The following is a 13,086-nucleotide window of genomic DNA, read 5'->3' as shown; positions in this document are numbered from 1 at the left end:
CGAACCACGTCGTCGAGCGAGCGGAATTTCTGCTCCAGAGACTCGCTGCGAGAGCTAATGGCTCGTGTGTGATTTAATTGCACGTCGTGTTCTTTCTTTTTCCCCGTCATTGATTGTGTTTGAACGACAAACTCGCCGTCTGCTGCTTTTCCTGCCGATTGATGAATAGTTTTCGGTCCGAAAAGTTTTTATTTCACGTGAGAAGAAGTTTGATTTTTCACACGTCCCTTCAGGGGAATTTTTGCAGATTCTTTTCAAAACTTTCGCACTTTTGACAGCGTTCTGTGATTTATTGAGACGAGGGATGATTTATCACGAGAATCCTCAACTTTTCATAGCCTGCAGATCTCTATTTTTTTTCCAGAAAACTCGTTGTTTCCTTTATTTCTTTGCAATTGCTTTTTGGTAAGCAAAAAAATGAAACTTTCCAAAATTGGCCAAAGAAACAGCGAATCCAATTTGACCTGCGGACGCAGAGCGAATTCTGAAACGCGGCTCGCACCATTTGTTTGATGGTCTCGCGCGGCATTAGCAAAAAGCGGCGCAGGCAGTCTTTTTTTATTGCAGCACTCGCCCACCTTCTCTCGCTCTTTCAAATTCACGCAGCCCTTGTATTGCTGCATTTCAATTCCTCTTGAGCGAAACAACCACCGGCGTTGGCGGAATAACAAGGTCGGCACGCCGAGCAAACAAAAGTACGCGCGCGCGTTTTAAAGGCTCGGTCCACAGTGTAAACATCCCATGCTTGTGTTTCAAAAGATTGACAAAGGTGGTGGGCGTTTGAAATCGAGTTCCAGCTTCTTTCCCACGTGAAATAGAGCAAAAGTGATAGAAAAAATGTTATTTTAATGAAAAATGAAAATTCAGGCATAATAAAATAATCAAAGGTACGAAAGGTACAAATAAGAAATGAGTTTTTCCGATTCAAATAATTTCGGAAAGTTTAATTATTTAAAGTCAAATATATTTTAGATGCAAAATGTATAAAAATTTCAGAACTTTTAACTGAATTTGTTATCTGATGATTGTTTTCTCGAAGGAACTGTAAAAAAATTAAACTTGTATCGACGATTTCAGCATACAAACCTGAAATATGTTCAATGTTCTTATTTTTTTGATAATCCTATGATTGAACCTTCTTGTGGATTCCAAAGGATGAAAATTTTAATTTTAAAATAATAAATAATTTTTTTTTTTTTAATTTTATCGATGTCTCAAATTCTGTCAACGTTTTGTAGCAAGTAGAATGTGCGATTCCATCTTTCCTATCCGCAAAATTGATATTGATACCGGTCAGTTGAGAACACACAGCGTTCATTTTGCGGCTGCTCTGAAAGCCAAAAGTCATCGGCGGCGGCGGCCGTGCACACCAATGAAGGCAAAAGCCGCAGGCCGACGACAGAAGTTGGTGGCGCCGGGTCGCAGGTCACGCAGGGGTGATAAATACAGTTGGCTCCCCTGCAACATGCCCCTTTCGCGATAAGAAAGTTGGCGACGAGAACGATTGGCCACGAATCGAGGGTGTGGAAGTATCGACCTGCCATTATATTATTCAATGGGCAAAGTTCAGAGTGGATAATTGCGAATTTGCAGCAAATATTTATCGATGCCTGTCCAAAGCAAACCGACTCGGCCTAGCTGCTTTTGCTTTGATCTGACCGTTTAATTACGCCAGCGCTTGCCGCTGCCGGTTAATTAATTAAAGTTGCTGTTTGTTGGGGCTTCCTCTGATGAGCTTTTAAAGGTCCTACTGGAGTATTCTAATTGGGCGAACGTAAGGATGGAGGCTGACGATTGATTGAAATCCCAATTAACGGGAGGCACTTATTTGAATGCTGGGTAATTAAAGTTCTTGGAATTTCGGCACCTTTCAAAATCATTTGAGACTGAAAAGTTTGCACTGTGACTGGAAATTTGGTTCAAATAAACCAGGTAAATATTTAACAATTGAAATATATATTATTATTTTCCAATTAATCCAATTATTACCTTAAATTAAGCACAGCGACTAATTAGTCATGAAAGAAAAATTATTAATTTTTTTTTGCATGAAATTTTTATCTATTTAGGATTTTTCCAGTAATATTATTTTCTCTGATCATATTTTTTTGAAATTTTTACACGTGAAACAACATGATTAATTTGTGAGAGAAAATAAAGCAAGAATAATAATCATTAATCCTAATTACCACACGCTGTGTGTTTAATGCCGCGAGTCAAATTTGCTTTCAAATAGCAAAGGCAAATTGTTTTTAAGCAGCGAATCGATTTAAATGCTAGGAATGGACAAATAGCTCTGCAGCAACACTCTCGCATTATAAACAGCAATAATAATTCACCCTGCAGGGCGATAATCACGAGAGCCGCATTGAAATATTGCGTGTCGCATGCACGGCCCAGCTAATCGAGGAACTTCAGAGAGACTGACTGTTGTGCAGGGTAATAAGCAGGTGGAGCGGCGGAGGTCGGAACGCAGACCAAAGTCATAATGTATTCACACACGCGGAGTATAAAATTTAGTGGCGAGGAAGTTCAAGAGGCAGAACCGAGCTGTCCCCTGCAGCGGGCGCGGCTCTTCCTGGCTCTATCTCTTCCCAAACAGACCCCGCTGTTTTTCTTGCTCACCCAAACATAACATGGCCCCGCATAATATTATTCCATTATTTCATCTGCCGACTCAGAAACTATCACGGAAAGGTACGAAATGTGCAAATCCTGAAGTAATGAGCGATCAAAAATTTGGGTAGCAAATTTTGCTTGCATGAAAATCAAAATGATTAATATACGGAAATTAAAACATTATTAATTTTGGAATATTTTATAAAGCTATCTATTTTGTAAATACATCAACAAAAGTAACAAAATTTTCATAAAAAATTGAAGGCATGAAAAATTTATCTTTCTAAGCAAATTAAAAGTGTAGAAATCTAGCATAAAATTAAACATAAAATATAAGAAATAATTATTTAATAAATTATTAAAACAAAATATAAACATACAATTAGTAAGATATAAAAATTTTTCAAAGTGTTATTATTATTTATAAATAAATAATGATTTTAGAACTTTTGTGCCTACAACGTCATATTGCAACCAAAAAATTATTTTTTTCAAAAAATAAGAAAAACTTGCATTTAAAACCATGAGAAACATTACGCACACGTGAATAGCCTTACAAGTGTGATTTATATCAAGTGGTCGCGTCTCAACTCTCATTCATATTATTTACATGCCCACGTATGAATTAAACACGGCTGGTCGTCGCTGCTGCTTTATATTCGCATTAAACTACGTCGACGTGTTTGTTATGCTCATTTTACACACATATGCGGGCACTTCTTGGGCTTCAGCTGCTCCGCCGCCAAAACTCTCTCCCTGAAACTCTGCGAAATTGGATGCGTGTTTTTACACACGATTCAGGCCGCAAAAGCTTTGAAAAGTAATAAATAACAAAAACTGGCCGCGGAAATGGCTTTAACTGACCTCACGTGCCATGAAATCACTTTAAATCAGATGCGAGAAACGTGGATTTAAGGAATTACATTTTTTTGGAATTATAAAATTATATTTAATCATTTGCGATACAGTTTTGAAATTCCTCTGATATCGAAATTCTTCTTTAATTATGAACCTGACAACGATATTGAAAACTTGAAGTTTTTTTTCAAATTCTAGAATTTTTTCATTAAACAGTGCAACAGAGACATTTTTGCAGAAAAAAATTAGGCCTAGTCGTTTTAGGAGCTCCATAAATGATAAGCACCGGGTTGGGAGCCGCAAACAAAATTAAAAATTTCACGCCCAGCACGTAGCTTTTTTTACTTTTTAATTTGCCACACCGGTTGGCGGGTCTCTCTAATTGCGAAAAACGCTCATTTGTTTGCTAATGAGTTTGCGCAACGCACACACGAGACGCGCATCCTTCTTCCCTAGCCCGTTTTCTCGGCTTTTGGCTTATCGAAAGAGAAGGGTTGTATGTTTGTGTGTGCAATATTGACGAGCCGCGCGCATGCAAATTAGAGCTGCTGGGAAATGGAGGCGCAGAGAGATAGAGAGGCTTAATGATCTTTTCGCAGGTTTCTCTCTCTCGCTGTGTGAAGAGGTGAACTTTTTCGCCAGCTCTCGATTCCGCTCTCTGTGTATCAAGAGAGTTCTCGCTCACTCCCATTCGCAGAATGTAATAAGTTCACTCAAGCGAGTCACAAGTGAGCATCGCTGTATGCGCCCTTTTTTCTAGTGTCTTATAATGAGGCGCCCAAATCTGCTTGTTTTCCCCTAAAGAACAGGAAAATTAGCTTCTGCTCTCCAGGGTATTGGAGTGCTTTCTCGTTTTAATTAACCCGAGCAGAATCTTTAAAATAAAGTGGAAGAATTGAAATAGGCTTGAAAGAACTTTTTGTGGTAGAATTTCATGATCGAGGGTTGATTCACGGTGATTTGAATTTAAAATCGGCTTTTCCTCGATGCGTTATGACTGCAGCTCGCAGCCGAAACATGTAGAGCAGGATATTGTTTTTCTGAAACACTAAACAACTCACAAAAACCCATCGAGGAAAAGCCGATTTTTAATTCAAATCACCTTGAGAGAACTTGATTAATATTATTTTTCTTTTTATAAATTTTGCATTTCAGATTTCATTGAGGAAACACACTTCGCACTCGAAGTCTTCCCAGGTGAGGAATTTAATTTTGATAACAATATCCAGATTACTGATATTGCTTTTATTTATTGATTAAAATTTGCTTTGTAAAAAATTTTTCAAATTAAAAATACACAAGAAGTGTATGTTACTCAATTTAAAAATAAATCTGATCTAATTGTAAAATAGGTTATAAAAAATATAAAAAACAACTTCATTCTTAAAAAAAATCGAGATACTAAATTTTAAAAATTAAAAATTTTTAATTTAATTATTAAGCTAAAAGTTTTAGTGGTACAAAAATTTTATAATTAATCATTAAAAATTCTTATCCTCTGTAAAATAAAGAACTTTTGCAATCAATTATACCAAGTTTACTGCAAATTTTCTGTAATCGCAATCGCATTGATCCCAGGCCTAGATAGACCGTCTCAAGCGATTCACATAATTATCGCTGCGGCTGTGAGGGAGTCGCTGGCTGGGGTTGCGGATCTCTCTGGGGGGATTAATCGGGCAGAGAGACAACAGGTGCATTTGCGCCCAGCGGAGTCACAATGCGGCGTTTGCATTCACTACGGCGCTGACACATTATTCATCCGGCCGCTGTCACATTCGGCGCCATTCTTGACCGTCACGAGACGAAAGGAAAATTTAACGCACAGAGGACCTCGCGGCGGCCCGAGGGGGTTGGTTTTTCATCACTCTCGCGGCATAATTACTCAGCGGGATGGAAATTCGGCTGATGGCGCACGGTGATTAATCAAAGGGAGAAACTCGCCGGTTCTCTCTTTTGCGGTGAAAATAATATGTGACCAATGGCGTTTTTCCGTGTTTAATGAGATTTTTCCGCTCGTCAAAACACAGCCGAAAGATTGATTTTCACGGTGGAATGAGATTTATTCCCGTGCGACATCCGCCGCCAATTTCCCCAAAGCCCGAAATTTTCACGATTTGTTTACCCATTTTAAATTAATTATTTTAGTCAAAATTGAAATAATAATTTAATCTTCTAACAAAATTAAGTATCTATTTCTATAACATATTCTGTGAACAACTAATATCATTTTTTTTTATAAGTAAATAAATTACTTCCAAAGATTGTTCCCATGAGTAAATTTTGTAAGAAATAAATCTTGCAACGCACAGGCCATTTGCTTCTGAATTATAAAATTAAGATTACACACTCAACCCTTGACAAAGGGAAACTGTTTCCACCCCACTAAATTATTGTTTCGCCCTTTTCCTTCAATGCGCCTGAAGGGAAAAAAATCTCCTGCGCGCACTCCACGCACATTCAATCTCGCAGCGGCTGGAATTTTAATCGACCCTCTCTGCTTGGCGCGCAGCTCATGCAAGCTATCATCAATAATTTGTATTTCAAACTCATCCAGCCGAGCCATTAAAAGTTGTGCTGCAGGCGACTCCTTGGATTATCCACCCCTCGGCACAAAAACTTTTCTCCCCGGATCGGATTGAGCTCCGACGGCGAGCGCATAATGGAGTGCAGCGCAAGAGAAAAGCAATTATTGGACTTGTATATACTGAAAGTACATGCACATGTAAGCCCATTTAGAAATCTTTGAGAGGATAAAGGAGCGTTGGTGACAAATAATGCCAGATTAAAAAATGGTTAATGGATGAGAGGCAAAAGAGTCCTTTGTTGAAAAAAAAGTTTGAAGATTTATGTTTGAATGGAATTAAACATTGGAGACAATTCTTTTTTTTCATAAGAGAAAACAATTACTGGAAGTTTGCAGATAAAACCTTTTGAAAAACTCTCTAACATCGCATCATTCATGTTAATCAACGTTATCCGTCAGTTAATCATGAGAAGAGCAAGAAATCCATTGCGGTCCGTGCAGAAGTGGCACCAAACATCATACCACGCCATTGTTCGGTCTCCGAGAGTGCTGCACTCTGACACCGGCGCGCGCCATTATCAATAGCAGCAGCAATAATAATTATTCGCCATTAGTTTGCCGTTGCGGCGGCAGCGTCGGGTTTGTGCAGTAAGTGAGCCATCGCTGTCGGTTATAATACGAAGCCTGCATTGTGTTTTATCAGTGCACAGATCGACGAGATGAATATTCATTAATTTGCAACGCGATACGGCGGTACATTAGTTTGCGCTCAACTTCGTGGCGCGCAGCAGTTGCCGCCGGAGCAAGTTTATTTAGCCTAGGCTGCAAGTGGGTCAACCGACGTGTACCATGCCCGACGGTATGTTGATGCATTTGATGCACAAAGTGCAATTTCATGCGACGAGGTGCGCAGGGGCATTTTCTCTCTTCGACTTTCAAACTTGATGCATGTCAAGTCGATATTCTCTTGAAACAATTGCATTCTCTATGGTGACAGATGAGATGAAAAAAAGTGGAGCTTTCAGAAAAATTAACGCTCCAGGGAATGGGTTAAAGTTGCCGAGCGGAGAGTTTTCTCTTGTTTGACAAGTAGAACTCTCAAAACTAGACTTGTGGCGAAGAGTATTATGAGGGCGCCTCTCTAATGAGTTGGCACAGCGCAAACTTTTCTCAGAGCCATGTAAAAATTGTGTAGCCACATCACAAGCTTGCCTTTGCTACTAGGAAACGATTCAAAGAAATAAAATCCAATAGTACTGATTGCTTAATATTTAACTCACTTCCAATAAAAATGTTAAAATGATCAAAGATACAGAGGATCGAATTATTTATAAAATAAGAGAAATTGTTTACAAAAATCAGTTCTATGACATGAATGAGTTATTTATCTGCAAATTTGAGTGAAAATTGTCCTTAGAATTATATCAAATGACGTATTCGAAAATTTTTCAATGCCTTGATAATGAAATGAAAAAAAAACATCTCTTCTGTTTTAAAGAGAATAAAATGAAAAAAAGTATTAGGGAGAAAAGTGATTATTATTTTTTTGGTTTTGTTTAAAAACGCTGTTCTTCATATTAAAAATCATCATTTCTGGGGTGAAAAAAAAACGAAATTAATTGTTTAAACCCTCTCAATTTTTAACGATGTCTGAAAAATCTGTTTGAAAGAATTATAAATAAACCTTGCGTGTTTTATACAAAAAGTCTAATCAATCTTTCTTATTTATTCTATTTTCCTTCTTTAATTTAAATTATGAGGCATGTTAACTTTGTAGGAGTTTTCTGCTTTTTTTTAATATTTCACATTTTTACGGTTATAAAATAAAACAGCTAATTATACTAGGATGTTGTTCTCTGACAGCGAGTCTATGTATTCTAGATTATTAATTTTAACGCAAATTCCAATATTTTACTATGCACGAAGCTAGCTTCTGGTTAAGGGAAGCATCCATTATTAACTAACCACTATGCCAACGAGTTTATTTGAATCGACACACGCGCGTCCAACTCAGCGTGAATATTCCTCAACAGGGTAAACATCTCGACAGCCTCTCGAATATTTGGTTGAACGTGTTTCAAATTTCGTCGACGCAACGTCTGAGCTTCTCAATTATTGTTTTAAGGTGGTTTGATCAAAGGCGAGCATCGAGGCGCGGGCATCACTTTGTTTGCTGCGCGCCTTGATAATGTGCCATTTGCCGCGTCTTGCTCACCCTTTCATTAGCTGCCTGCCAGTCGAGCCTGCACCCCGTCGCCGTGCATATGCATTTACTTGCGCTAAGTAAGAGGATTATTTGCCAGCAGCTCGTGAAATACTCGGCGCACATATCCCGCACGAAAGCTTGCTTGCGGCGCGCAAATTAAACCGCAGTAGTTATTGTTGACAGATTTCGCTCCCTCCGCGCTCAAAGCACGCAGCAGCTTGATTGGCGCGGATGCGAGAATTCTTCGCTCGGGAAATTCACCCTCCGAATTTTCCGGGCAATTAATTTATATCACGAAATAAATGGGTGAAATTGCTTCAGCGGCACCACCAAACGTTTTAAAAGTGCGAACAGAAGAAACTAAATAAAATTACAATTCGTTTTATCACATGGTGATTTTCTTTTCCTTTAGTTTTTTTAATAGATAATTTCATTGGCTTTAAATATCCCTAAAAATATTTTGAAACATATAATTAAATTAAGCAAACTTGATTATAAATAAAGATAAGCGCTGATTGATTTACTTTATACAATACTTTTTAAATCAAATAAATGAAGTACAAAAATGTTTTAAATTTGTATATTAAATTTTATGAATCTGTATTAACGCAAATGATAAGAAGTTAAAAGTTCCATGTCCATATCATAGTTGAAGCTGCAAAAATTAATTAAACATTTCACATATATACTAATAATAAGAGACGTTTTCTTCTATTATTCTTCAATTATCTAGCACCTCGAACTAAATTATTTGGAGAGTGGCTTTTTCAGTTCTGTGCATGCTTGTTCGCTTCAAAAGAAATCTCGCTGCCTTTAAAGAGCGCATCTGTCTTTTCCTTTCTTTTGCGATCCGCCTCGAGAGTGAGAGGGTTGATTTACATGTGCACAAAAGAATGAAAGCTATGCTGGTGCATTATTCCCTCGCGAATGCTCTGCAGTAAGAATTTATACACCAGTCGAGAACACGTGTGGTTGGACGAGAGAACTGATCCCCCGTTTTTGCCACAGCACTTTTGTGCCTCGCGACCGACTACTTTTTAATATGGGCAGACTCTCGGTTCCTGCTTTTTCCTTTGTTGGCCGATGTGTATAATGCGGTCCTCGTCTTCCTCTATTCACGGTTCGCGATACTTGAAATGGATATTGGGAAACAGTAGACGCGGTGGCGGCGGCGAGGGCCCCTTTCCGCCTCTCCGCCCCCGCCGTCAGCAGAATATCAACCACAATATTTGATTTCTGGCTCGTCGCTGAATCGCACAAACGCCGCCGCCGTCACTTTTATTTCGCCGACATTCCGCCTGAATTTGCATTTTTCTGTTATTTTCCTGCTGATCGGCAGAATTTTCCGCTTTTTCCTGCCGCTTAATTTGCCTTTCATGACGCCCGTGTTCACATCAGCATTCTCCTTGACGATCAATTAATTTCAAGCTTCAAAAGCTCAATCGTCTTATATTTTCTGTCCAAAATAAAGCAATTTTTTTTATTTTGATGGCCGCAAGCTAATCAACGAGAAGAGTGCTTGTTTATTTTCTGCCTGTTTACATAATATTCAAATCACTAAATGAATTCTTCCATGCTGCTTCTGTTTATTTTGTTTCAAACAGAACATGCTACGTGTGTATTTTCCGCGCCCATTAGTTTTATTAGCAGAATATCGAATTGATCAATTTCGTTCCAGAACTAATTACATTTCCAACCTGATTGAAATAGCGCAACTAGCAATGAAAATTAAAATCGTTGCGAAAGAATATTTTAAATATCGGAATTCTCCAGACCTATTTTTACCCAGCAATTACCAATGCATTATTTTCTTTCTTTTTCAATAAGAGATTATTTTCAATGTAAAAAAAACCATAATCAAAAATTATTGTCAGCACAGATTAAATAATTTTATATAAAAAAACCAATGCCGAAAACATGAAGCAAATAGCTTAATCCAATATAATTTTACTGAATCGCAATTCAACATTGATGACAAAATGACTTTTGAAGCGTTCGATCGCTTACCATCACACGCACTATTCAAAACAGTTTCTTCCTTTTCTTTTCACTGAACTTAGAGTTTCAATTTGATTGTTATTTTGACTAATTTATGAAATATTTGGACGATCAAACAAGAATAAAATTTTTGTTATCTATACTTTTAAAAATTCTGGAAATAATGATCCTGCTGCAGCGCAATTCAATTAAATTTGAGTGCCAAATTCCAGCACAGTCAAATACTAGAGGGTCGAGAGAGATTAACAATTCAACAAAATCAAAATATTCACACATATTTGATTGGTTGTTGAATCCTCTCGCGAATAAAAACGGACCAAGCACCATGAAAAAATCGACAAACAAATGAATCTGCGTGGAAATTCATCGGAGCAAAATCATCAATTTTATCTGCGAGCGATTTTGCCGAACAGCAAAACCGGCACCACGGGCTAAAAAAAGCAGCACATGTCCTACAAAATGATACACGGCAGGCAAAAAAGACGGGGTGGACGCAGGTGGGTGCTGCATTTTGAATTCCGCCACGACAAAAACATCCCTTGCTTGTTTTAGGCTCCACCGGCAAAAAAACAGCAGCGGCAAATATATACATTTCATTTGCACGCGAGAGCGAGCGAGCGACGCTTAAAAAGAATTTAAAGTTGCCGGCAACAGAAATCGTTTGTTCAGGGATCTGAATTTGCGGCTGAAAGAAACATTTTACTGGACGAAACGCGGAAAAACTGTATATCAAAGGAATGCGTGCGTTCATTAGCGGTGTACATTTTATTTCGAGCTCCAACTCGTCGTTCGCTTTGTAATGATGACATTTTTAAGCTCATTACAAAGAGGATTTTGTATTAATTAATCCGCGGCACGGTGCAAGTCACGCTGGTAAACGGTTAAAGGCCTTTTTGGCATGCGAAATTTCTGTTATTATCAAATTCGCCATAACGTTCCCTAAAAAGGGAGACACCGTTGATTAATTAACCATTTGATCAAAAAGCAAAATTGCAAAATTTATTTTCCATGTGGTTTCAAGCGGTTTCAAGTTATTTTGCAGTTTTCAAAGCAAAAGAGAATATTCAACTTACACACTAGAATATTTGTTGGGGAGGAGGGGGAGTGGAAGAACTGATTCAAAATTTCAAATTACGGCCTTTTAGCTTCGGATAAATTAAATTACAAGAAAAAGCTCACATTTTTTTTTTTAATTTTAGATTAAAGATTTAATAACGCAGTAATGGGGTCAAAATATAATATTCCTTTTGAAAACGCTTTTAAAATTTTCAGGAATAAAGAAACTAACTCTGACAAAGAGAAATAATTTTTAAATAAAATAAATCCTTTAAATTAGTTTAAATCGATCAAATAGATCTTAAAACACAAAATTTGTTTTGGTAATTTATATTATCTGATCATAAATTATAAATTATTTTAAATGTAAACGCCCTTTCTCTCCTATCGCAATTAAATTAATCAAAAAGTTGACTAAAAACAGAAATTTTCAGCAATTTCGTCAATTCCTACCTTGAAAGGCAGCCTCGAACTGCAGTTTGGGCACAGAGGTCACGTCTTCCGGAGTGTCAGAGGCCGCGGCGAGGACCGCGAGCCCACTTAGGCAGACCAGAACGGCGGCCGTCGAGGGCATGGCTGAGTAAATATTTCTCCAACCGCACGAAACACGGGAAATATTCAAAATGTGGCCGAGATCGAATGAAAAACTTGACACTTTTAACAGTCCGCGACCTGCGGCGCCATCGGCGGGCGCCCTGACTCGCTCGACCTGAGGATTTGTTCTTGCCAGGGTTGCGGAGAGCGACGAAGGTGCACGTCCAGGTCGGCCGACACGGCAAAATCGACTGGTGGGTCCGCGGCCACGGCGCCAGCGCTGAAACTAGTTTCGCGGCGCAGCGTGAGAGGGTGGTGCGGCCCAACAAGAACGAACACGATGAGGCATTCGTCCTTTCCCCCTCAGACGAAAAATTTCGTCAAGAGGTATTTTTGACTGACTCAATGCGAATTAAAAGATGCACGCAATATAATTATTTATGTATTTATAATGATTTACTTTGTTTGTAATTTAAATAATTAAAAATTTATTATATTATTATTTATTTATTTATTTTTTAAATTAATTACTATCAATTTATTTACTATATTGTTATTTTATTATTTGTTAATATACATCTAATTATTTATTTTATGTCTAAAACAATGCATTCTAGAATCAATTTATTCTTTGAACCAAAGATCTTAATATGACGTTTCAAATTTATTAATAATAAAATGTTGTTGCTTTCCCCCGTCGCGAAAATTGTTTGCATTCACAAATAAGAGCCACACAGTTGTTTTTGAATAAAAACAATTTCTGCAGCGAGGAAAAGCCATTTTTCCACGATCATCTCCTCCAATGTCAATTTTTCCAAACAATAATTTTCATTTTGTTAATTTGTTAACGTGAGTGCGTGTGTTCTTTTTGTAATATTTAGTGTAGAGTGTATATTCCAGTTTCCGTTTTAATTTTCTTAAATAAATTTTAACGTTTGAATTTGGAAACTGAGCGAGAATAAGAATGCTTAGAAAACGAATAAAAGCGTCAAAATTTCAACTTTTAATTGGAAATTTTAATTCTTTTCAGAAAGATGAGGATTTCTGTTTCCAAAACAAAGGCAAACGGCAACACTGATTTTCTTTTGAAAAGTATTTAAATATAGATAAAACTTTATTACTTTTTTTAATTCTGGCGTGTTATTTCCAGTGAATTCTATCGGTAAATATCGGTATCATATCAAGTGATATAATTATACTTGCATTAATTTTATTTTAAAATTTGGACAATGTAAAAATGATAAAAACTACGTCATACGTTATTTGTACGTATTTGTGTAAATAAAAATAT

General features: G+C 37.4%; 1 protein-coding gene across 1 annotated transcript in view; it reads right to left on the bottom strand.

Moving 5' to 3' along the window:
* The window catches only part of LOC132195365 (pikachurin), a 97,220-nt gene extending 85,147 nt beyond the window's left edge, over positions 1-12,073 (bottom strand). Inside the window, exon 1 of the mRNA XM_059617309.1 lies at positions 11,715-12,073. Coding sequence (XP_059473292.1) covers positions 11,715-11,835 — 121 coding nt within the window. The 5' untranslated portion in view covers positions 11,836-12,073. The remainder of the gene's footprint in view (positions 1-11,714) is intronic.
* Between the last annotated feature and the right edge of the window lie 1,013 nt (positions 12,074-13,086).

The sequence above is a fragment of the Neocloeon triangulifer genome, unplaced genomic scaffold, assembly GCF_031216515.1.
Source record: "Neocloeon triangulifer isolate White Clay Creek 2 clone unplaced genomic scaffold, ASM3121651v1 ptg000009l, whole genome shotgun sequence".
Lineage (NCBI taxonomy): Eukaryota > Metazoa > Arthropoda > Insecta > Ephemeroptera > Baetidae > Neocloeon > Neocloeon triangulifer.
Note: the sequence above shows the minus strand (reverse complement) of the source record. Positions and strands in the feature narration are given on the sequence as shown.